The 27,629-nt window shown below is 35.5% G+C and overlaps 1 protein-coding gene across 1 annotated transcript; it reads right to left on the reverse strand.

Annotated features, from left to right (window-relative positions):
- On the reverse strand, positions 1 to 27,486 carry npy1r (neuropeptide Y receptor Y1). The gene is made up of 3 exons (XM_051909366.1): positions 27,313 to 27,486; positions 16,784 to 17,622; positions 1 to 3,458 (listed from the first exon to the last, which is right to left on the reverse strand). Exons 2-3 carry the CDS (start codon positions 17,507 to 17,509, stop codon positions 3,042 to 3,044), a joined length of 1,143 nt encoding a protein of 380 aa, XP_051765326.1. The 5' UTR covers positions 17,510 to 17,622; positions 27,313 to 27,486; the 3' UTR covers positions 1 to 3,041.
- Positions 27,487 to 27,629: the final 143 nt, after the last annotated feature.

Here is a 27,629-nt window from a genome sequence, read left to right on the forward strand (position 1 = left end):
TAAAAAATAATTATGTTTAGCTATTATTAGCACATATATGTGTATATATATATATATATATATATACACACACACACACACACATATGGTACATTCTGTACACAAAAAGCACAGTGCCTACCTCTCATACACGTCATAGAAAAGCTGTATAATTGCTTCGCTTTGTATCTGGGACTGTTTTGTAGTGGGTTGATCATTTTGTGATTATGTTGTTGTGGTAATTTAGAACGAATCAATCACCAATGTTGGCAAAATCCCAACAATAGCACATGACAGTCTGCACAGCAATAGAGGAGCTTGATAACCTCTATTTATCATTCAAATTTTGAGGGTAAATTATTGTTATATATATATATATATACACAGTCATGAAAAAAATTATTGGCAGCCTTGGTAAATATGATCAAAGATGACTAAAAATAAATCTGTATTGTTTATCCTTTTGATCATTCATTTAAAAAATTAGCAAAAATCTAACCTTTCATTGAAGTAAAAGAATTGAAAGTGGGGGGAAAAAATCACATTATTAATAAATGTTGGTCTCCAAAATACAACATGAAATGTTACAAATCTGCATGGAAGAGGACATGCGTCTATATTGTCCTAATGCATGGCGAGGAGGAGAGTTTGAGTGATCAAAAACTCTCCAAGGATGACAGCTGGAGAATTGCAGAAATTAGTTTAATCTTGGGGTCAGAAAGCCAAAAAAAAAAAAAAAAACCCAAAAGAAAAAGAAAAACAGCCCCTACATTACCACAAGTTGTTTGGGAGGGTTTCAAGAAAAATCCTCTGCTCTCATCCAGAAACAATCTCCAGCATATTCAGTTGTCAGACAAGACTGGAACTTCAAAAGGGACCGGCTTCTATGGTCAGATGAAACTAAAAAAAAGAGCTTTTTGGCAGCAAACCCATCAGACGGGTTTGGTGCACACATGGATAAAAAGTACCCCATGCCCACGGTTAAATATATTGCTGGATCTTTAATGTTGTGGGCCTATTTTTCTGCTGGAGGTCCTGGACATCTTGTTCAGATACATGGTATCATGAATTCTATCAAATACCAACAGATAAAAAAAATCGAAACCTGACGGCCTCTGCTAGAAATCCAATAATGGGCCGTGGTTGGATCTTTCATCAGGACAATGTTCCAAAACAAACAATAAAAATCAACATAAAATTGGGTCACTGAGCACAAAATGAAGCTTCTGCCATGGCCATCCCAGTTCCCTGACCTGAACCCTAAAGAAAATGAGCGGGGTGAACTGAGGAGGAGAAGCACCAAGATGGACCTGAGAATTTGAATGATTTGGTGAGATTCTGCATGAAGGAATGGTCTCTGATCTCTTGTCAGATGTTCTCCAAACTTATCAGGCATTATAGAAGAAGACTCAGAGCTGTTATCTTGGCAAAAGGAGGTTGCAAAAAGTATTGAATAAAAGGGTGCCAATAATTGTGGCCAACATGTTTTGGAGAAAAACATTTATTTCATATAGAGATTTTCCCCACATTTTCAATTCTTTTACTTCAATGAAAGGTTAGATTTTTGTGAATTCTTTGAATAAAAGATCAAAAGGATTAACAATGCAGATTTATTTTTACAGGCTTATTATTATTTACCAAGGGTGCCAATAATTCTGACCACCACTGTATAGAGTAAGAAATACTCTGTATTTTACTGTCTTACAATATGTTTGCTCTTACAAATTCAAATACAAGTCTAAAACTAAAACTTCAATGACCACACTGACCATAAAACAGAATGGTGAAGGCATTACATTGACAAAATATTATTTTCTAATAGGCTATTGAAGGAATAAATCTAAAAAATATATTGAAAATCTGTCAGTAAGCAACAGCACCTAAAACATAACATGTAATATTCAAGTAGAGGTAATTAATATCATTATCAAATTAGAAATAGCAAAGCATCTTTATGTTCAATTACAATCATTATGCATCATTGCAGAACTACATTGATTAAACTACTGACACATTCCTATTTCTTTATTTGTGTGTAATGTGATTAGGTGAGAGTAGCAAAACAAACAAAACAAAATAAAAATCAAAACAAAAATCAAAGCAAAGCAAAACAAAAAACAAAGCAAAGCAAAGCAAAACAAAACAAAACAAAACAAAACAAAAAATAAAACAAAAAAACACAAAACAAAACAAAATCCTGCCTGAAAGTTTCAGGAGAGGAGGACGCTGGCCTTCCAGGAGCAGGACTGGGCACCCCATAGCTTAAAATAAGCCACTGTGAGCAATAGCACAACAGCCTTGTTTACACTGACAGCGTTTAAATGGCTGGAGGTTGCTGAGCCACTCTTCTCAACTTTGTTATTTCACCAACACTCGCTGTCACCCATTCTCATTAAAAAAGAACAATATCAGGTCACTTTGTTGCTGCAAATTGCTGTCAGTGTGAAAAAAAAACAGCCTTTTTCTTCTTGCAGGCTTGGTTTGTCAAGGGATAAATAAAAAGAAAATACATTTAATTTTGGATTCAACACTCAGAACTCAAAGAAATGAATCCAGTTCAGAAACAGAAGTTCAGTGTCTCTCTTAAAAGTCACAGCTGACATTCATTATACATTTAAATCCATTTCTGAATTTGTGACCTCTTGGGCTTTGCATTCATTTTCATTTCTTCTTTCTTCACTCTAATTCAAATGCACAGCAGGAAGATTTCCTCTGAGTGATCAAAGCTCAGTCCACTCGTCTGAACCTTGTACGATTTCTGTTATGTCTTCAGACGCTTACTTGGTCCCAAAGAGCCCTCACTGATGCGGGACATTGGATGTTTTCAAGAAATGTATTCAGCATCCTCGCATGATTTTGTATGTACAATTTTACAACTGTAATACAGAGCTTGGAATGTAGTTGCTTTCTTACAGCATAAGTCATGATATCAGTCGTTATGTTTACTAACAATCAAACAATCATTTTAAATGCACACTTTTCTTTTTGAACTAAATCTAAAGAGACGTTTTATCAAGTGCATTTTACAGAACACAGACATGAGTGTCACTTACAAAACTGTACTAGAGATCTAGGCTACTAATTTTCAGTGACATCTTGGACACATCCGTGTGAACAGTCGACATGGCAACCATGTCATATTCGTTCTCTCGTGCTGACACAATTTTGCAGAGTCGAAAAGCCCGGAGGTCACGCTGGAAGTTGCGGTTCAGGAACCCGTAGAACACCGGGTTTATGCAGACAGAGCACATTGCTGTTAAGTGACACAGCGAGAACAGGAGATTGTGGGTACAGTTCATTGCCACTTCATGGTTCCAGTCGATGACGGCATTGAAGACGTTCAACGGGAGCCAGCAAACTGCAAATGCCACCACAATGGAAAAGAGCATGATGTTTATCCGTTTAGTCTCACTGCTACGGTATTTGTTTTCACGCATTCTGTCCATCATGTTATTACGCCGCTGCAGACGAGTGTAGATCTGAATGGAAGAGAAGAGGGGGACAAACAATCATTCATGTCTCATAAGGGTGCTTCTTCAATTATGAACAATTTTGGCCCTCTGGACAGTTAGTCAATTATTTACATAATTTATCCAACGTCCAACAGCAAATCACAGGAGAATTCAGCAATTTCTTCTACTTTTTCTGAAATTAATGATAATTTCCACCAGTGTCATTTCCACTACATATCAAAGAATGTACTGTGTTAAATACCAAGGCGTTGGAAATTATACCTTAAACATTTTTGGAATAAAGTGACTCATTTGTCTTGCTAAGGCTAAAATCAGAGCTAGAAATTTTGTATTATTTTATTACAATTATTATTTAAAAATTTTATTTATTATTTTATTGTATGTAGAATTGTATGTATCCTATACACAAATAATAATTGATGCAAATTTTCATGCATGAAATAGAAATGGTTTATGTTAATTTCACTCATTGTTTAAATTATCATAGTTTTAACCATGTAATAATGAATATTTTTAAGATGAATTCTCATAGTTTATGACTGAAAGTCTGGATCTTGGTAAAGGGTAAAACATTAGTTTATATATAAAAGGCATTTGACAAGTCACAAAAATAATGGTCTAAAGCTTCCAAGGGGGTTTTAAAGTGCTCCTATTATACTTTTTCTGATATTACCATTCATGTAGCTGTAGGTCTGCAAAAATTCAAAGATCAAAGTGCATGATAAATGGAGTTATTGTCTGCCAAAAGAAAGAACCGATTCTGAACTGCCTGAAATGAGTTGTCAGTAATTCCAGTCTTACTTCATGCACGAACCTATGTAGGTTTGTAACAAATTTGCATAATCCTTGCATATCATCTTCACTGGTTGCTGCCAACAACATCTACTTTGACCCGCCAGTCACAACCAATCACAACAGTCTGGATCATTTTGGAGGGATTAAGAGAGACCGAATACTTTAAGCCTTGTTCAGACTGTCAGTCCAAATCCAATTTTTTTTGTGCATATCCAATTGGAATCCGATTATATTTAGCAAGTGTAAAGTTTAAAAAAAAAAAAAAAAAAAAAAAAAATCACATGAAATGGGATTTTTTCAAATCGGTTTTGAGCTACAATTATATGTGGTTTGAAATCCGCATTTCTGGAAATCAGTTTCAGTCTGACCGCTCTAATCAGATTTTGCGTGGTTTATGTCACTTCCTCATGGCATGTAAAACGTAAACATGTCCGACGTTATAGGAAACATACCGAAAGTTACTGCAGAAACAAGGTTGTGTTGTTTCAAGGGACAACACAACCTGGTGTATGCATTTTACCAGCGGAGACAACAGCACGGAATAAAGCTGCGGCTACATTTCTGCTGCTGCCTCAGAAGACGTAGTAGTCTAGAGCGTCGGCTACACGTTGTAATGTTGTAAATAAGACAACATCTGTATTGCAAACTCCTCCATGTTGCTGTTTTTGGCTTATGCAAGGTCACTGCCATAGAAACTAATGCAGATATTCCAGAAAACTAAAGATCGCCACGGGACACACAAATTGGATCTGAACAGTTGCAATACTGTTACGGGGTGGTTGCAGGCAAACAGATGAAGATGAAAAATCAGGTTCCAACACAAATCAGGTTTTAATAACAATAATCCAAAAGGTAAACAGAAGTAAGCAACACACAATTGTAAACACGACCAGACAGAGAATGAACGTGAGGGTACAACTTAAATAGGAACTCAAACAAGAAAATAAATTGAACACAGCTGAACTAAACAAACTCATAATGACGGTGATCATGGAGGAGTGGCGGGAAAATCAAATAAAGGAACACATGAGAATGAATGAAAACAAACTAAAATTCCATGATAACTAGGACAAACTGAACATAACTGTGACAGATACACAGCGTGGACAGTCAATAATTTAGATCAGATTCCATTCGGATACACAAATAATCAGATTTAGACTGACAGTGTCAATCTAGTGATGCAAACTACTCACTTTTTATGAAATTTTGCCGCTTTGAATTGAAAATATGCAATCATCATTCATGTAATTCATAAATGAATCTGACAAGACAAGAAACGTTTGCGTTTTCAACATATTAGGCATAAGAGTGAATGTGTGCACATTTTAAAATAAAATATTATTTGCAAAAAGTTTAAATAGATTATTTCATAGACCTATAACTTCTTTTACCACTCTTATTTATTTATTCCTTTAAATCCCTTTTAATCCTTTAAATTAATTCCTTTATTATTATTAGTATTATTATAGCCTTATTGAACCGCTTCAGACACTGTGAGAATAGAGGTGATGCTGCAATGTATATTATGAGAAAATGAAAGTGTTTTTGATCTTGGATGCATGTAAACCTATTTTATTAGGAACTTTTAAAATAGCACAATAGGGGCACTTTAATGTGATCTTCATTCGAAAGGTTGTACACATCCACATTTAGTATATATTTTAATTAGATGTGCAATTTAAAATCAACACCCTCCACCAACAACCACAGTACACAACCCTATGACATGCTTGCCAGAGCTCATAAACTATAGCTGACCTGAGGGCAAACCATCATTAAGAACACAGTGGGGGAAAAAGCTGCTCTGACATTTTAGATGATGATCTCTGTGTGTGAGTTTTTAGGCTCTATGTCTTTTATATTATTGAGTCAACACAAACTGACGGACAGAATACAAACAGGACCCTCTTTAAGGGCTGCAAACACAACGTTGCAAGCTAAATAATGGTGTTACAACATCATTGTGTTGTCACAGAATGTTAATGAGCCTCAGGAAGCACACTGAACATGCCAAAAACAAATCAAAGCAAATGCTTGGAGATTTCTCTTTTTGCACTCTAACAACAAACAGAAAACAGGTAAAAGGAAAAGGAGGAATTGTCATGGTTTTTAAAACCTTTTCTACGGAGTGTTAATCAGGGGCCTGCAGGTGCCCTGTGCATGTAAGTTCCGTCGAAATGAATGGGAACGTGCTGCGTAACACGAGAATGAACCTCATTGTTCTCGCACAACAAGCAAGCATGCATGAGCTTCCGTTAACCACAACTGATGTGTGAGTTAATGAATGTTTATATGTGAATAAAAGCCTAAATTAAATCTGTTCATCATATAAAGCAATCGTGTCTCTTCAGAAAATTTACACTAAACCACTCAATTCATATGTATTTACAATCTCTTTATGAACTTTTTGAAAAGTCAAAGTGGTAGTTGCATAGCTGTCTATGGAGGGACAGAAATCTCTCATATTTCATTTAAAATATCTTTATTTATGTTTCAAAGATGAACGAAAGTCTTACAGGTTTGGAACGACAGGAGAGTAATGACAAAGGGCAATTTAATGCTTAAACCCCTACTTGATAATTCAATCTAAATCTATTAAAAAAAAATTTGTTTATTGAAAAAGAACTAATAAAATAGAACATAAACAGATTAAAAAATTAAACCTAAAAAAGTAGAAATAGAAAAAATTTGAAATATTCCCTTGGAAACTAACTGAAATAACTAAGTTTAAGTTTAAGTAAACTAAAACAAAACTGAATTATAAAAGCAAATTAACTAAAACCTAAATTAAAAATAAAATGAGAACTGAAAATATAAACTGAATATAAACTAAAAACTGATTCAAAATAATAAATAAATAATATAATAGTATTTAAATAATACTAAAATAACACTGATATATATGTTGTTACAGGTTCTTCAAATGTCCCAGTAAACACACAAGTAGCCACTCACAAACAGAAATTGTTTTTAAAGGGTTAGTTCAACCAAAAATGAAAATTCTGTCATTAATTACTCACCCTCATGTCGTTCCACACCCATAAGACCTTGTTTATCTTCGGAACACATATTAAGATATTTTTCATAAAATCCGATGGCTCAGTGAGGCCTGCATTGCCAGCAAGACAATTAACAATGCCCAGAAAGCTACTAAAGACGTATTTAAAACAGTTCATGTGACTACAGTGGTTCAACCTTAATGTTATGAAGCGACGAGAATACTTTTTGTACAACAAACAAAAAAAAAGAAAAGAAAAGAAAAAGACTTTATTCAACAATATCTAGTGATGGGCGATTTCAAAACACTGCATCATGAAGCTTTACGAATCTTTTGTTTCAAATCAGTGGTTTGGAGCGCGTATCAAACTGCCTAAGTCATGTGATTTCAGTAAACGAGGCTTAGTTACGTGATAAGTGTTTCGAAATTTCAATGGTTTACCACTGGGGGGCGTGACTTTGGCAGTTTGATACATGCTCCGAACCACTGATTCGAAAACAAAAGATTCGTAAAGCTTTGAAGCTTCATGAAGCAGTGTTTTGAAATCGACATGAGTAAATAATGACAGAATTTTCATTTTTGGGTGAACTAACCCTTTAAGCGAGTGACCAAACACTTTTTGTTCATTACTATCATTATTAGACACAACACTGATAAATATAATTTGTATATAATACAAATATACCACAAAATGTTAGTCTTCACGTTTGGTTCCAAAAGGCAATTAGATTGCCTGAAAGTTACTGAATAATTTGTGCAGTGGCATTAATGTTTAGTTGTGTGATTTTTTTATAGCTATGGGATGGAGCCATTCTCAAAAGCCTTGTCTTTCTTTCCTAATGATGTAAAAGCATTCTGTCCACTTAGAACAGAACATCTGTACAAGCTCCGCCCACCATGTGCGCACATGCATATGCATTAGCGAGACAAGATAAATGAATTAATCATTAGTTCATTAGATGCCAACAGATCAGAGTCTTCCAAACACAACTGACTCCAGACTTTTCACTTCTTATTTCTAGCTCTACTTTCCTCCTTTTTCGTTCTCCCTCTTTATTTGATGAATGGCAGCACTGGCACAGAGTCCTGTGACCTGAAATAACTGCATGACACAAAACCCAGAGGCAGAGAGAGAGGATGAATACACAGACTGAGATGCAAGTGTTTATCTGTAACTTATTATTTACTTCAGCTCACATTTGAAAGCCAGCATTAGCCAGACTGGAATAGTGAATTTGTATACAGTATGGTATGTAATTTGTTGGTTTGTCTACTTATCCAAATAATTTTCCATGGAAAACTGGCTTTGTTTAACGGGCTGATTAAATGTGATTCTAGGTCAATTTTACTGACAGCTGAACATAAAAAAGTCCCTCAGTCATTAGGACTCATAAAGTCGTTGGCTCATACAGAGAGAGGCTGATCTGATGCAATTCGACAGTTGCTGCCCTGACCGGACAGCCAGAATCTTTGTTGGCATCACATTCTGAAGTATTGGACCGTGGGATGGTTGGATGACAGTAGCACCTAAGGATCCAACTGAATATAAATGCTTTAGTCATTCTCTGTGGTAGTGATAGACCAAAATATTGGCCAGGGTGATTAATTGGCTGGTATGTGGCCATTTTGAGATTACAAAAGACTGCAGTGAATAGTGAACTTTTTCTGTTTTTTAATTATTGTGGTGAATTTGAAGTAAATATGATGTAAAATAAGTGTTATTTTAAAAATTACTGTGTTAGTTGAACTTCTTATTTTTATCATTAAACTGTACTATTTGTAGTTGTTTCTTCAACTTACAGCATGGTCTTGAACATCGTTTACAAACCCTTTATCAAATCATTTATATTTGATACTTTTGCATAGGTTTTATTGTTTATTGTTTGACCCTTGTCCCCTTGTTTGCAATCTTAAAATATGAAAATCCATTATAAAGATATGATTTATTGCAAAATAATCATGAACCATTTCAGTATTTATTATGTGGAAATTATTTCTATACATTTATATATAAATCTGTCCAAAGTTTGTGGCATCATTTTAACTGTTTACCAAGGAGATGAAAGTAAATGAGATTAAATATAATACACAATGGCCCGGTTTCACAGACAGGGCTTAGCCTAAACCAGGATTAGGCCTTAGTTCAATTAGGATATTTAAGTAGCATTTATAAACATACCCTAGATGAAAACATTACTGATGTGCATCTTGAGACAAAACAATGACACTGACATATTTTAAGATATATCAGTACAAGTTGCTTTCAGTTAAAAACAGCTCAAACATGCATTTTAGTCTAGGACTAACTTAAGCCTTGTCTGTGAAACCGGGGGAATGTGTATAAAAAAAAAAAATCAAAGGTAAATATCACATGAACATAATATTGTTTTTGTGCATCATTTCCAATTAATCTTTAGCAAATTATCCAAAAAGTGTGAAAATATTAATTTAATTATGTGTATTTAGGATACATAAAAGCTAGATGTAAAACTAGCCTTTGAATGAGACAAATAAGACAACAACAACAAAAAAATCTAAAAATGTTCAAAATGTGATTTCCATCACCATTATTTCCACCACAGTATGCTATGAAACACACTACATCATTTGAGATGTGGTGGGAATTTTCATGGCTTTCTTTATATATATAAAAAAAAAAAGACAAAAATGCATGTATGTCCACTGTTGGACATAAGTAGTAACTAGACAAATGAAATAAAATAGCAAGAGTGTGAAAAGTGCTTTTTTCTGTGACGCAGTTTTAAATTTTTTTTAAATGAGGGCGGCAGAGATGAGGAAGAGGGAGAAAGAGAGAGAGTAAGTGGGTGTAAGTGCTGTTCCATTTTTGAACTAACCGCCCGTGGTTAATTGGGTGTAAAAGTGACAAGCATCCTTGACAAAATTCGGTCATTTCACTTGAACACCAACAAACGCTCAACAGCACTTGACAATCTGAACAGCAAACACTCGTCACAGTGACGGCAGAATGCTCATTCTGTCACCCCACACACGCATTTTAATTTTTACAACTCTATTAGCATAATAATCTCCATATTAAACCCATTACTGGGAAGCTGAAGCTTGTCACATGAATCTTCCTTCTCATTTACGCCATTCTTTTACACATCATAACATTTTGAATCCTTTGTATTGTCACATTTTTCCCTGTTTCTTTATTATTATTATTATTATTATTATTACTACTACTATTTTTGTACCCTTGGCAGGGGAGCGATTATGACTCATTCTTGTGATCTTGGAGGTCTTTAAAATTTGAAATGATCATTTTTTTGCACAGACCCTTTCTTCTCATCTTCTGTCTCACTCTCTTACTCATCTATTCTGCAATTCTCTGACCAATTCCACTGTCTCTCCCTTCTCTTTCAAAACCTGCAGTACTGGGTTTGTGTTGGCAATGAGCTGATGTGGCAGGTCATGTTGGCTGCTGGTCATGTTCAGTCAGAACATACTCTCTGTTTCACTGAGCTATATGACCAAAGCAACTAGATTCTAGGACAAAACCCCTCAACAATAATCTTTCGACAATACAGCAGACCAGAAGAGACATGCCTTTTTGTTTGTTTGTGTGTTTGTTTGATTGCACTTCTAAGACTGCTATTTTATTGAACTATTGTCTGCACTTGTCTCTAGTCTTAAAAAGTCAACATGAATTGTCATTTTACTTCTGTAATGAGCAGTGTTGGGGAAAGTTAGTTTTAAAAGTAATGCATTACAATATTGTAACTAATTGTGTTAGGTACTTTTTATAGAAAATGTAACGAATTACGTTACGTTTGCGTTACTTTTTTCTCACCCGGGCTGGGCTTACTTTTTCGTTTTTTTAAAGGATTAGTTTCAATGCAGCTTCAAAAGGCTCTACGCGATCCCAGTCGAGGAATAAGAGTCTTATCTATTGTTTTTTTTTTTTTAAGAAAATGACATTGTTTTGCTTGACAAGACCCTTTTTCCTCGGCTGGTATCGTGTGGAGCCCTTTGAAGCTGCACTGAAACTGCAACTGGACCTTCAACCCGTAGCTCCCCGTTGAAGCCCACTATATGGAGAAAAATCCTGGAATGTTTTCCTCAAAAACCTTTCTTTTCAACTGAAGAAAGAAAGACATGAACATCTTGGATGACATCGGGGTGAATAAATTATCAGGAAATTTTAATTCTGGTGTGAATTAAATTTATTTTAACTAATACTTTAATAGTTTTGGCAAATGTAAAGGCCCATTTCACACCAAAAGTGGAATGACACATGAGAAGAAATTTCAACTCTTCAGCAATAAAAAAAAAAAGAAAAAAAAAAAAGTTGATGTTTATCTAAAGTCATTTTTGCTTATCAGCAAAGACATTGGTTAATAAAGTGAGATTAAATACATAAAGTATATGTATTATTTAGCATATTTAATTATTGAAGGTTTGCATAATATTCTAGATTTTAGTTAGCATTTCACTGTTTTTATTCATTTTGAGGAATACTGAATCTGTTTTTGTGCAAGTGAGATGAATAAATGCATGCTCACAATTTCTCTCAACATGGGGACAGGAGAGGTTACAGTCAATAAATGGGAAAACAAAGTAACTTGCATTACTTATTTGAAAAAATATATCAGATATGTTACAAATTTAAAAGTAATGCATTACTTGTTACTTGAAAAAAAGTAATCTGATTACATAACTTGTATTACTTGTAATGTGTTACCCCCAACACTGGTAATGAGCAGTATCTCCGAGTAAAAAAAGTAAGAAAAAGTGCTGATTTTATCCATTTGGGATTTGACTAGATGGTGAAAAGAGAGTGTATACAGAATAGTCAGACTGAATGTGAATTTGCTTAAAGGGGTTATGAATTGAGAAATCAACTTTTCCTTGAGCTTTTGATATATAAGAGGTCATCGTACTGTAAGAATATCCTGTAAGTTTCAGAACTGAAAACTTCCTTGTTAGTCCAATAAAAGCTTTTATTGACACCAGGCCCATCAAACGATTGATCCTGCCTATCATAGATAGGTGAAACCCCGCCTCCACAGAAGAAATCAACGCCTGCTTCATCATTACAACGTTAGCCCCGCCCACTGTGTGTTAGTAAAATGAGGAGGAGAGAATAGCGATATAGGACTAAAAATAACATTACCTTTTAAAGGATCCTAATGCTAGGAATATGGTTATTTATTTTCAACAATGTGAATGTCTCAGTTGAGCTTTATTTATTCACGATTTCACTGTTGATTCTTTGGTAAATCAATCGCATTTCGGTGCAGGCTTTGCAAACAGACTTTTACGATATGGACTCGACAGTAGTGCAACAATATGTAAGTAACTGTGTTCATTCTAATGCCTGATCTGATATGTAATGATTCATGTACAGTCATATGTTCTTTGTCTATGTGTCAGAGTAGCTAGTAAGATGAAAATAATCTGTTATTTAAACGGTGATTAAATTATATATAGAAAGCGACCAAAGAATGCTCCCTTTACAATCACTGGAGCTGTCAATCAAACAGTGCAAATTTATCAGTGACTGACTTCTGAACACGCGCCAAAACTCCCGTTTTATTCAATTAATCTCTTAGTTACAATGTGTTTGCACTGTTAGTTACGATGAAAGCATTCGTTAGTGTGCAGAAATTGAGTTGCAATGACAAGATCACTGCTTTCATGTGCTCAACAACATGTCTGTGATCGACTACAATGTTCTAATGCCATAGATATACAGTAAATGTAATGCAACACTTTTCACGATTAGTTAACGTTGAGAGCTGTAATAGTAAAAACGTGCTAAAAGTTTTCGAGAGAGTAATACTTAGCTATTTCAAATGGAAAGATGTTAGCCAATCACAGCAGTGGGCTGTAGTCTCACAGCAGACACGCCCCTTAAAACAGAGCTTTCAAATAAGAGGGCAAAAATCAGGGTAGGAAAAATGCCTTTTATTTATAAATTATAATGATTTTTGATGCAAAAAGCATAATAACATTATAAGTGCACCCCAGAAAACATTATAAAACAATTTAAACAACGCAGTTCATGACCCCTTTAAATAATGGTTAATATTTTGCCAAAAAATGTTGCCTAATAATATTATATAATACATATTTGAGTAAGGGGGTGCCTCACAAAGGAATCATCATTTGGGGTTCCTGGGCATCAAAAAGGTTTGAAAACCCCTGGCCTAGGCTACCATACATGAAAGAAAATTCAAAATACATCTTTACACATTACACGCATCTTAATTATGCATATTAGTATAAGATTGATAAAAACTGTTATTTTATCACCTTACTTAGTTCATCACCTTACCTTTAGACTTAATTTTTGCCTCTTATGCTTTTTCTGATGGATAACTACTGACTATTAAATTGAAATCTATGCCAGCTTAACATTTACAAATAAGTACTTAGATAAGCCTGAATAAATGTCATACTGCAAAGCTCTCAGTGACATCTCACCGACCCCTAACCTCACTGGTCAGACATAAGCTGAACTCCCCAGTGACGAGAAAAGAGCAACAAACGTACATCTGCTTGAATATCCTAGTTTTTCCACAAGAGACGTGTACTAGGCTGTGAGACACCAGTCAGGATGTTGTAGGAGGGATTTATTCTGTTCTGTTCAGATAACATGGGAATATAGAATAAATTGGGCTCTCCACAGCCCACAGACAGTCCTGACAGAGAACTGAGCATTCCTGCAGCACCCCTAAAATGATTATTTAGTGTTTGATTATGTGACATTATTCAGTGCCATGGGAAATTGTATTAATTTTTGTGTTATAACAGAAAGAAAATCCACTTCTCAACTTCAGATAGTATTCTAAAGTAAATAGTAAAGAAAAATAATATACAGTATGAGACTTCTATAATATTGCAATATTCCATTTGTTCTCACTTAGACTGCAATGAGATTGGAGACTTTACTTAAAGGAATACTTCACCCCTGTCATAACTCCCCCTCATGAAAAAACTGTCATTGCTCCCCCTCATGACATTCTAAACCTGTATATTTATTTTTAGAAGAAGATAAAATAAGAGCTTTTAAAGAAATGTGACATTGATTTTTTCCATAAAACAAACTTACATAGTGACCACAGACTTTAAGTTGCAAAAGAGACAAAAAAGCACTGTTAAATTAGTCTATACGATTCATGCACGTCTTCTGAAGCCATTTGATAGTTTAAGTAATTAATACCCTGATCATCTTGATCTCGGCAGCAGCTCTCAAATCAAATATTTCACCTATGATGACGTCTAGGGTATTACATCACGACACTTGGTTAAGAGACACTCAAGGACTAATGACGTCTGATGCTACTGATGCCCAACATGCATCATATGTGGCATATCTGATTAGTGAATTCGATCAGTAAATAATGAGTTCAGCACGAGGTCAATATAAACTTGTATTAAAATCACTGTATGGAAAATATCTACTATTATGTTCTGTACAAAATAAATTAACAGCAAATGAGTTTGATTGTTTGATGTACTGAAAGCTCAGAAGAACAGCATTTATTTTTTGTAACGATGTAAAAGTCTTTATTGTCACTTTTGATTAATTGATCACAATTTTGATCAATTGAATGCATTCTTGTAAATTCATATTATATATAAGTCCATATTATCCAGACCAGTATTTCTCAACTGGTGTCTCAAGTCGTTTTGAGAGTGTGCAGTCAAAGAAATAACAACAAACACAATTCTATGTTTTTCTGAGGGTACATTTACACGACAACAATGTACAAAAAACGGAAAGGTTTTTTATTTGTACAGATTACAATGTTATCAAAATGATCCTGGTTGACACTGATCCGTGAAAATTACTAAAAATGCTATATTATGCTGCCAGGCCAGTAGTTGGCGATGTCACTTTGAAAAGTACATATACGCATACTTTTGCAGAGCACTCGTGCCAAGCGCGCATGCCTATAGACTAAACACGTAATATGCATGTGCATTCCGTCACCGTTTTCACAGATTTGTGTTTTTCAGGTTTACACGGAAATGATAACAGTATCGTTTTCAAAAACTTCCACTTTGAAATCCGTTTTTAAAAGTTTGCATTTTCAGGCCCCCAAAACGCCGTTGTTGTGTAAATGAACGGCCAAAACGCATAAAAAGTTTTCAGTTTTTAGTTGAAAACAGTGTCCTGTAAACAGCCCCTGCTGCGAGACTTTTATTTTGAAAGATGTGTGTGAAAGCTGTTGACATTTCTGTCGGACGCAGTTTAAGTATAGAGTGCCTGAGAAAAACATGTCCTGATTCAGTATGTGCGGTCAGATGAGATGTTGTCAGGTTATTTGTCAGTGTCATTATTCTAACGTTATTTTCATAACTTCTTACAAAATAAAAAGTCTCTTACCTAAGAAAAACGAAACTTTCTGTCCTGTCAGCTGTTATACTGTGCTCGTAGCACACACTCAGCGAGCTCTTTATATCATTTCATTATAAATAAAGGGCAAAAAAATTATGAGCATGCAACATTGTAGTTATGTTGTCAATTAGTAAGTCATGAAATTACCAAAAAGTACCAATAAATTACGTAACTGGTACTTAGTGTGTTAGCTGGGAAAGATTTGCATTCAGGTATGATGTTTAAGCTATTCATCAGGAGCAGTTTTTATAAAACTTTTTATATTTTTTTTGGAATTAGGTCAAATTTAAAAAAAAAAAAAAAAAAAAAAAATTGGGTCATGGCTTAAAGTCCCCCTGAGTTTTTTAGCTTTTACTATGAATATGTTAGCCTTAAGGTTATGAATGTTCGCATTTAGGAGATGTATAAGCATTCAAAACTTATAGTCTCCCACTTCCGCTAAAATGGATCACGGATTTTCATGACATCACCGCGGACTTTACCTTCTCATCAAATCTTCTGTCCAATCAAATGCTCTCTAGAATCTGAAGTCCCGCCCCCTCCTACACTATAAACAGACACTGAAGCTGCGGCTGAAATCGGTCATTTGTTCACACATTTACTAGTTTCTATATGTTGAATGGCACATAGTGCACTATATAAAGGATAGGGAACGATTCAGACAGTGTAAATATGCTTTCCATTGACGCGAATGAAGTCTGTTTTCGCGTTAGTGTCACATGAACCGCCGCAGCACAAGCACAGTCTCCTCCGGTCCAGAGACACGAGAGCAATGCTATATTTTAAAGCAATATGGAGGAAAAACAGTTAGAGATTATGAGGAAAATTGGGTTTTACAAGCTAAACGGCTCAGGCCGAGAAACGCTATTAGCTATTTGGAAAAAAGGGGAGGGGCTTCTAGATATATCTCACCCTGTCTTCCTGTTTCATTGGAAATTACGTCAACACAGTGAATAAAGCTGCACGTTCCAAGGCACTTCAGTGGGCCTTTAATGACCATGAGAAAATGTGGGTCCCATGGCCAAACCAGTTGAGAACCACTGATATAGACTATGCTATGTTGTACATGAAGATTTACACCCTTACAGTATGTCAACAATAAAAAAAACAAAAAAAAAAACAATCAAATATATGACCTCTTCTTACTCCTCATTCTGTTCTTACCTTCAGGTAACAGATGAAGATGAAGGTGAGAGGAGTGATATACTGCAGCACCAGCATGCCAGTGGTGTAGGTGAGTTTGATTTCTCTTGAGGGCCACTCTTCCACACATACCACCTTTCCCCTGTACTGCTCCTGAAACACTGAGGGAAGCTGCTTCAGAGGGGCATCTGTCACCCTGGAGAACAACAGAAAGGGTGTGGCAGTGAGGACGGCCAGGGCCCAGGTGAGGCTGATGCCCAGGCAGGCATGGTTCAGGCTGGGCCTCCATCCGCGAGGGTGCAGGATGAGCTGGTGCCTCTCAATGGCAATCAGAACCAAGGAGAAGATGGACACTGAGACAGAGCAGCACTGGACCAGGCTGTTGAGTTTACACATGACCGCGCCAAACACCCAGTGGTCCATGAAGGTGTAGATGAAGGTAAATGGCAGACACACTAGGGACATCAGCAGGTCCGAAACGGAGAGGTTTGCTATTAAGACGTTTGTGACGTTGTGAAGTTCCCGTTGCCGTGCAATGACAAGGATGAGAGCTAGGTTGCCCACAACACCCAACAGTACCACAGCACTGTAGGCAATCGCCATTACAACAAACAAAGAGTGGCTGCCGTAGCACTCATCGTCATATGCAATTGCGGAGAGGTTAGCAAAAGAACAATTCGATAGGTCCAAGGAACAGTTCAGAGCAGTGACTGGTGGAATTGGTGGAGACAGGGCGGAGTCTGGCATTGTTCCGCCTCCTCTGCAGTTATTTGGTGTTGGTTTAAATCAAGTAGACATCTTAGACTCCTTCCCTCCAGGTAACAACCTTTCCAGGACCATGTTGTAATTCTGACAACATACTGTGGGGACATGAGAAAACATTTAAATCAATACTCACAAAAGACAAGACGTCGCTACTGTCATGTTTGATTATGGACCTGTCCAGTTATAAAAATCAATAAAGGTTCCCTTTAGTTTTATTTAATAAAGAGTTATTTTAATCTTCTTGCATCACCTTTGTTATTGACCTCATTTCTCAGCCTTTTATTACACTTTTAAAGGGCAAGTCCCTCTAATACACATTTAATTGTGCAATAATTATGAATCATTCAAAAGCATTTCTCAGGCAATGTAATAATATAAAAAATAATAATAATAATGTTTCCCATTTCTAAAAGCTATAATTAAGCCTGCGTTGGTGTGCATGGAATTGAAAAGTTAATTAAGATTTTGGCATTTGATTCATTTTATTTGTATATTTAAAATTAAGCCATCAAATACTCCTGGCTGAGCTACTGGTAATAATATGAATAAAGCAATTTGATTTTGGCACATTGCCTACAGACAAGTGCATATCACACACACACACACTCAACGCACACATGCACGCGCGTCTAGGCATTTTCCATTGACTTCTATTGTTTTCATAGTAAGCTAATGATATATTCTATCCCTTTCTGCATGTTTACATATTCATTAAGACGTTATTTAGTATGCTGTTTAAGCCATTTGCAATTTGACCCACATATTTCTAGTTTCTTCTTTAATATACTATATGAACACACACAGAAATCATAAAGATATCATAATTATAAGTAATTTTACTTCCAGACATAAGCACAGACACATTCCAGACATAAACTCTATGAATGACTCGTATTGGTCTATATATCAAGAGTATGAAGCAGGTTGTCAAGGTAACAGAGGTGACAAAGCCTCCTGTTTTTAGGTCTCTGGTTCTTTCATCTCCTGCTCCCTCTTCTTCTGTCTCTATCAGCAGCCAAATTCAATGCTTTAAATCCAATGGTTTATAATTCAGCATGTTCAGTTATTGTTAATAAATTGAATGAATATGTATTCGAACAACAGAAACATTACAGAAAGCCCAGCCGTGAATCTCTGACTAACCTTTCTTATTCATAGTAGGCCAATTCGCTTACAGTACAATAGTCTCCTGCACATGAATTCAATGGGATACGTAGACGGTGGATAATCCCAGTAGACTGAGGCTAAATGGCAGGCCGTTCACATGCTCTGTGCAGAGTATTCCCTTGACAGTACTGTTCTACAAAGTGACCTTAAGAGTAGAGTGGGCTACAAAGGGAATATGCAAGCATTTGAAGCAGGCACTTAAATGTCAAGATGGAGTAGGAGTCATTCATTTGTCTTTGCATGTCTGTAAAGGGAAAGTCTAATTAGGCGTGCAGAGAATTAAAAATGTATTCCAGTGATGTTAAATTAGATATCAGCTACTGAGAAAATCACAATGTAACATAGGACCCAATGAATGTACAAAGGTAGTTAACAATTATCATAAGAATATTTTATTGTTATGACAACATATGGCAAATGCTATGATAAATATTACACCCTATTGTTTAATGTTCCAGCAGAGCCTCATTAATATATAAACTGTGTGAATAATAGTCTCTTATCGTACTGACATTAATCATTTAACAGACTCTTTTATTTAAAGTGACTTACAAATGAGGAGCAATTCATCCTAAGGAGGTGGTAACATAAAAAGTGCTGCAATACGTTCCAAGATTCTTCTGAGAACTACACACTGGAACAGAGATAAAAGCGAGAAGCAGTGAAAGAAAGGTGTTTTTAAATGTGTTGTTGCATTTGCAGGTTTGAGTCGAGTGCTCATGGAAAAGATGCTCTTTAGATGTTTAGTGAAAGTTGAAAGACACTTGGCTGTTCGGGTATCTTGGGTATTTAATGCATGCACATATCTGGGTTATGTTTGCTTCAATAGAATAGACATAGAGCATTCAACTGAATGACAATCTGACAGGTCTGTTTGTCTTTTGAAATAATATGTTAAAAGACATAAAACCTTCCAGACAAGTTACACTGTTTAAGTCGGCATTAAATGGAAATTAATCCTATCCGTTTTCTAAATGCATGTTATTGATCTTCGTGTGAGTGAGTCATCCATGCATTTGTTTCATTTATTTATTTGACCTTGTAATTTTTAATCAAAATGTTGGTATTACGGTAAAACGACAAACTTCTCTCCGATGACGCATGCTGGATCTCCAATCATTATGTCCTCATAAACTACGCCTTTAACTGCTTGCATTCAGATCTGCTTCCATCCAATTAACAACTGATGGATTGAACCAAGTCCTGACATTTTTTTTTTAATCTTTTGGATAATTTGTTTAATTTTTTCCAGAAAAAAATCTGTTTCTACATCCATTACATCGCAACTTTAATGTAACATGGTCCAGTGCCTAGTTTTAGGATCTGTTTCAACTCTCTTTTGCCATCTTTCCTTCACTCTACACTCAAAAAAATATTTCAGCCTAAAATGACAATTTATTGTATTTAAAATGCATAAAAAAAATGTACATTAACCAGGTTTATATATTTCTCATCAATAAATCCAATTTGTTTAAATCCCATTCATTTTAACTTATTCAATATTGCTTGTTCCACAGCCAGCCATACATGTTCATACTTTTTGACTCAATAAATTGTTTTTACAATAAATAGATTTATGCTGATTCTAAGCAATTTGATTAATTCTGAAAATATTATTATTTAAATAAAATCAAATAGATGCAAATAGTTAATAAAATGGTTTCTTTGAGTGAAGAAATCTTACTTGTTTCATTTATGTATGACTATGAGTCTATGAGATATACATCACATTGAGTTTATTAGTTTGTTTATATTAAAACTGGAACATTTGCAATTCAATAATGTGTATATTCTGTTTCTGTTTGCCTATGTTCTCTGTCATTATAGTTCATTAGTTTGTTCCCTTTATTAATTCCATTCACCTGTCGTTCAGGTAATTAGCTCATTAATTTCTATGTGTATTTAAGCCATGAGTTTTTCTTAGTTCTTTGTCCTGTATCGTTTATGGAAGAGTGTTTTTTTTTTTTTTTAATAAAAATTATAGTGTTTCTTCAATGATTCTCCATCATCATACACAGCCATAACGTTACACATATAAATCTTAAATAATATATATATATGTTTTTTTTTGTTTTTTTTTTAGTGTAGTGTCCTGTGTTTCTTATATTGTTGATGGTCACAAAGTTAATTCCCAACTGACCTAAGTAGGCCAGTAGTCCACATTACCCAGGAATTAGTCCATATTTCACCCAAAAATAATAATGCGGTCACTATTTACTCACCCTTAAGTTGTTCCAAACCTGCATGCTATTATTTTTTTTGTGGGACAAAATGAAAATGATAAGGATTCTTAATGCACCAGTCCATTCAAATATACACCGATCAGGAATAACATTATGGCCAATGACAGGTGAAGTGAATAACACTGATTATCTCTTCATCACGGCACCTGTTAGTGGTCGGGATATATTGGGCAGCAAGTGAACATTTTGTCCTCAAAGTTGATGTGTTAGAAGCAGGAAAAAATGGGCAAGCTTAAGGATTTGAGCGAGTTTGACAAGGGCCAAATTGTGATGGCTAGACGACTGGGTCAGAGCATCTCCAAAACTGCAGCTCTTGTGGGGTGTTCCTGGTCTGCAGTGGTCAGTATCTATTAAAAGTGGTCCAAGGAAGGAACAGTGGTGAACTGGGAACAGGGTCATGAGCGGCCAAGGCTCATTGATGCATGTGGAGAGCAAAGGCTGGTCCGATCCAACAGACGAGCTACTGTAGCTCAAATTGCTCAAGAAGTTAATGCTGATCCTGATAGAAAGGTGTCAGAATACACAGTGCATTGCAGTTTGTTGCGTATGGGGCTGCACAGCCGCAGACCAGTCAGGGTGCCCATGATGACCTGAAAGTGCCAAAAGTCGGCATGCGAGTATCAGAACTGGACCACGGAGCAATGGAAGGCGGCGGCCTTGTCTGATGAATCATGTTTTCTTTTACATCACATGGATGACCGGGTGCGTGTGCATCACTTACCTGGGGAACACATGGTACCAGGATGCACTATGGGAAGAAGGTAAGCCAGCGGAGGCAGTGTGATGCTGGGGATGCAAATTCCCCAGATCTCAATCCAATTGAGCACTTGTGGGATGTGCTGAACAAACAAGTCTGATTCATGGAGGCCCCACCTCGCAACTTGCAGGACTTAAAGGATCTGCTGCTAACATCTTGGTGCCAGATACCACAGCACACCTTCAGGGGTCTAGTGGAGTCCATGCCTCGACGGGTCAGGGCTGTTTTGGCAGCAAAAGGGGGACCAACACAATATTAAGAAGGTGGTCATAATGTTATGCCTGATCGGTGTATATTCAAGATGATATATCAAAAAATGTAGATATACAAAGATGGTGCACTCATATTACTACGAATGGGAGAAAGAGCAACACGCAATATGGTGGAATGGGTCCCGCTTTCTAAATAAGTCAATTTGGTAAAGCCATTGCATCACTGCAGCTGCCGTTAAAAGCTCCGGTTGCTATAGAAATACTGAAAAATTCAAAATTTATGAGACAGTTGTTGTCAGATTTCATTGGTTATTTCAAATATAAAATTTAATCATAAGCTTGGTTAACGGCGTTGGAGAATTTGATGTTTCCCCATTCAAAGAGATGAGAGCTGTAACCAAATGAAATAGTCATTCTATGAGTTGGGTCATTTCAATCAGTTGATCCGGTGTAGAAATCAGTCTGAACAATTAGTTCACAAATCAGACTGATCTGGTTCAAGATCAAGTTTAACTCACTGACTCAATGATCATATTATCGAGAAGCCCACCGGAAGAAAAAAAATCAGTGAATAATTACTTCCATTTTAGTCTGTTCCTCACGTAAAAATAGCATATGGCTTCAAACAGCTTATACTTTTTTTGAGCTTTTTGATATTTCATTTTTTTTCTTTTGTAACTCACTTTGAATAAAACAGTCTGCTAAATGATTAAAGTTATTTTAATGAGATAAGAGACTCTCACAGTTTACATATTAATGTTTCTCCACTGAACATTCAATAGTCACAGCATTTGCCATATGTTGTCCATAACAATAAAACAAACTCTTATTCTACTATTATTTTATTATTCACACATTTTATTTATTACTGAGGCTTTACGGGAAAATAAAACAGTATTGTAATATTTGCCATTGCATTGTCCATATGTTCATTGACCATAACAATAAAATTGTTAGTCATTGATATATTGAACTGCAGTTGAATATAAAAAAAAAGTTGTGTGAATATTCTTCAAAATATCTTCTTTTGTGTTCCTTGGACAAAAGATAGTCATACAAGCTTTGTAAGACAAGGAGGTTGAGACAGATCTGTCATCACTATTCCTTTAAGATAAATTATGGCACTGTTGTATCTCAGAAACTTGTGATTATTGGCAGCCCAAACAATATCAAATTCAACTGTATGGTCAGTACTGACCAGTTTTTTTAATGAGTTAATAAACAATAAAATTAATTCATTTATTGTCAATGAATCAGCAAAGGCGTTTAATGCCATTGCCATGACAATATAATTAGGTCATCGACTGTGGTCTTTCTAGAGCCCCATGGAGAAACTCACTGAAGAAACTGAGAACGTGTGCATAATGAAGCTGATATGAACGGCATTCAAATTAAGAATATGAGGAGCCTAAACAAGTTTCAAACATCTGACAAGATATGCTCCCATCCAGTGCTGGGTAGATTACTTACAAATTATAGTCCGTTATTGATTCCAAATTACATGACAAAAATTGTAGTTAGTAGCGTATTCTATTACACATTTAAGGTAATATAATCAGACTACTTTTTGATTAATTTTGACCTAACTCATTTATCACTTTGATTTGAATAGAATAATCTTCTACCGTAATGATATAAAAATACAAACAAAAATATATTCCATTCTTTGTTATCCACACAACGTGATCTCATGAGAAAACGTGTGTATTTTTACGTAAATTGTGGTTCTAAAACACGTACATTTACTTAAGTTTTCATACACACAAAAACGCACAACATTGACGTATTTATAGCACTAAAATGTAAAAATACTTGCGTATTAACAGCAAAAAACGTAAATCATGTAACGTAAAGTGTGAATGTATATGAATTCCCATGTATTAATATTAAAATCGTAACTTTAATAATTTAACGATGTTTTTAGTCGAATTTATTGAAAGCAGTTTACTCATCTACTTAATATGAAATAACATTTCTGTTCGTGACTTGTGCTGCTCGTTTCGGAGGATTAGCCTACATAAACAAGACTACAATTTGAAATCTTATGAATAAAATTTCTATAATTGTTTAACCATTTTGTAATATTTAGTTTGTTTGCTGTGAGACACAGAAGGCGTTTTCTCCTATGCAGCGACTGACAATACAACCATAACATACACCATATAACATAAATTAACAAAACACATCCATTTTATTTGTTCGCTGTACTCCAAATCTTTAGAATCCATATGTTTGTAAGGAACAGATCCAAATTCAGCCCTTTATCCATCGATCTTCATCTTCATTCTCAGTAACAGCGACAGTCACAGTCAAAGCTCGCACTCGCTATGATTCAAATTTGAAAGTAGCGCCACCCTAGTGAAGCGTTACGACATGGTTTACAGCACTGATATCGAACGCTCATTGGTTCTCACCTGCTTCGTCACAGATTGCGACATGCCGTGTTTCAGTGGATTGACATTTGAAATGAGTGCGCGCCTTCATGGAAAGAAGCCGGATTTATCATATTTTAATGGATTAATAAGTTAAATTCTGCTCTGTACCCTATAAAAACTATTACCGCCAGAGAGGACTGACTGGAACTCATCATCATTTGAACTACTTTTGGTACCACTTTTGACGTTTTCGCAAAAAATAAATTATTGTGATTACGCTTGTTTGTCTGTCATTCTTTTATTTATAACAGTAGGTAGTTTAAAGAAATGGTTATGGGTAGGTTTAGGGGTAGGTGTAGGATTAGTGGCTCACAATATCGTTTTAATGTTATATTTTTACTAAAATTGTCATTTTCCTACAGATTTCTGTTCTTTGTTTTATTCTTTTAACATTCTGTATAAAATGGGTAGGTTTAGGTTCGGGATGGGGATTAGGGATCTTACATTTATCTACAAAACGATAAAATGGAAATTATACATATATCTTTATGACATGAAAGATTCGTAAATATTTTACGTTTTTTCGCTGTAAAAACGTAAGTATTTTTACGTTTTAGTGCCATAATTACGTCAATATTGTTCGTTGTAGCACCTTTCTAAACGTACAAAAATGTACGTTTTGTGTCTTTGAAAGTTACGTATTAATACCTACGTATTAACAATGAGACCAGGCTGATCCACAACGTGAAGTGCATTAAATGTTGCATTACATCAGGGTTTAACAAATGTTAAAAAGAGGTGCTCTACCAACAGCAGAGGATGTACTACTAAAAAAATCAAAATGCATATGAACTGAAAAAAGGTGCAACACTTTCTCTTACAGCGCTTTAACTTTATTAATTAAAAAATGACGTATAACCATTTCATTATCTGATGAAGGCCTTGAATGGCCGAAACGTCATTTTTTAATTAATAAAGTTAGAGCGCTGTAAGAGTGAGTGTTGCACCTTTTTTCAGTTCATATTACATCAGGGTTTCCCAGACTGGGGTTCTGCAGGGGTCCGTGAGTTTAATGAAAAGCTGTTAAGCAATTAAATAATAAAAAATACAATTAAAATAAATCATTTTAAAATAAAAACAATCCAAATAATAATAATAATAAAAAAAACGTACTAAAAAAGATTAAATATTTTAATATTTTATTTAAAATATTTCATTTGTTTACCTGCATGTCATATGACATTTAACCGACAGAAAAACGTGAGAATTTTATTATTATTATTTATTAGATTTTTTTTTTTGTTATTATTGACCTAACGTATTAACTCAAAATCTCAGGGGGTACTTCAAGTAAATATATTAGGTCAAAAAGGTTCAGCTGACAAAAAAGTTGGGGACTTTTATGTGTTTGAAAGACAAAAGCCTTTCAAAGACAGTAACACATGGTTAAATGACTCACTGAGTGATAATTCAAATAACAATTAATGTGTTCGTCAGGAGTTGATTAGATACGCACTATTGTAATGTTGAGAAAACACTTGTTAAAGTGAAATTATTAAACAGTGATCAAATGCTGCGTGGGTCTCAGTTTTCAGTGATCGGCACATGACTGGCTGATCTGTGTGCAATTCCACAAACCTGGAAGACCTTTTGTATGCATAAGCAGTAAGTAATTGTGAGAGTAACGTAATAATGTAATCAATAAAAACGTTAGTCTGATTATGAGTATTTGAAAACGTATAATCTAATTACAAGTGCTTAATTTTTGGAATCAGATTACATAATCCAGATTACATGATTACATGTCACTACCTAGCACTGCTCCCATCACAAATTGAGGCTTAAAAATACATGACTTTATGACAAAATGAGCCATTGGGAGCAATGGGAACAAAACAAGGCAGAAAGACAGTACAAAAAGACAAGCACCGAGGTGAAGAAGAAGGATGGAAGAACACAGTGACATATCATCTGACAGAAGATGCAAGGAATACGATTGGGAAGGAGAGACAGAGAGGGTGGAAAAACAACTGTTATAAATAATATCTGATGCCAGTTTCTTAGTAGTAAAACTGGATCCCACATAATGTACAGTAAGTATATAAGCTATGAGCCAGTTGCAACTAAATACCTCTAATCATCCAAATTTTGCAGGAGAGAAAAAAAAAAAAAATATCTCAGAAGCACAAAAATTAATACCCCAAAGTTTTAAAGTTGTATAAATCAGTTATAAAATCTAATGAAAACATATCAGTCTTTCATTACACATAGCACCAAACATCCTTCGGCTTGAATGATGACACAAAATGAACTTTGATATTTTCATTCTGCACCAGGAATTTATAGAGTACCATAAAAGACAAATTCACAGAGTATGAAAGCACTTACAATAATACATATCTAGTGTTGAAATACAATCTTGACAAGACAAAGAGATTTGCTTTGAGCTCACCAACAAATTACCTTAATGTCTCCTCTTAACAATCTGAAATGTGCCATTAAATCCTAAAGAGAAAGATAAGCCTATCCGAGGAAAACATTTAGGCTTGGTGTGCGAGGCATCTCCTCACTGTCCTCTCGTTCCCACAGTTTCAACGAGAGCATTAAGATCAATTATTTCGCGTTATTAGCCTTCAAAATCCTGAGTTAAGTGCTTTCATTGAATGTATCGTAAACAGGTCAAAGTCCTGCAGGTACTTTAGCCCCCATATAGCCTAATGATCCATTTCTTCTTGACCACCAGCTGTGCTCGGTATTGCGCTTTTGAGCGCTAGAAGTTTATTTTATAACGCATTGTGAAATGAGCGAAATCTATATTTCAATACGTTTTCACCAGAAGCCAAAAATATTGTGGTGAATCGCATCTTAACAGACACTATAACATCAGACATATAAAGGGAGAATGAACCGCATTGCGTGGCTGGCTGCTCTTAAATAATATGATATTTTCGTAAACGGAAAAAGCAGAAATGGTCACGATCGAGTGGAGAGATCCGGCGTGTCTCCAATTAAGCGCGTTCGAGAGTCTTACCTGAAGCGCTTCACGCGCGGTCAGACTTGAAGGCTCACGCGCGTCTCCATCAGTCTGAATGAGCGAACGTGTGTGTGCATCACTGACACGTCTCCGCGCACACTGAACTGACAGCTGGCTCAACTGCGCCTCTGCACAAGCGTTACTCACGCGGGGGTCCATGGCTGACCAAAAGCACCAAACGCCACCGATTCACAGCATCCCGTGATGCATTCATAGCATGACACGTATTGAAGAGCTGTTGAAACATGTCTCCAGTTCGTTTATTCAAAGAAACTATTCACAGGACTTTATTAAAGCTTTGTCATTTGATGGGG

Source organism: Ctenopharyngodon idella, chromosome 1 (genome assembly GCF_019924925.1).
Source record: "Ctenopharyngodon idella isolate HZGC_01 chromosome 1, HZGC01, whole genome shotgun sequence".
NCBI lineage: Eukaryota > Metazoa > Chordata > Actinopteri > Cypriniformes > Xenocyprididae > Ctenopharyngodon > Ctenopharyngodon idella.

What these genes read in the sequence shown, in the direction of transcription:
- npy1r (XM_051909366.1), bottom strand. Translation starts at nt 17,509, where the DNA reads ATGCCAGACTCCGCCCTGTCTCCACCAATTCCACCAGTCACTGCTCTG. An exon ending in TCTTCATCTGTTACCTGAAG is followed by an intron (nt 3,459 to 16,783) that starts GTAAGAACAGAA and finishes TCTTCCATTCAG; the next exon opens with ATCTACACTCGTCTGCAGCG.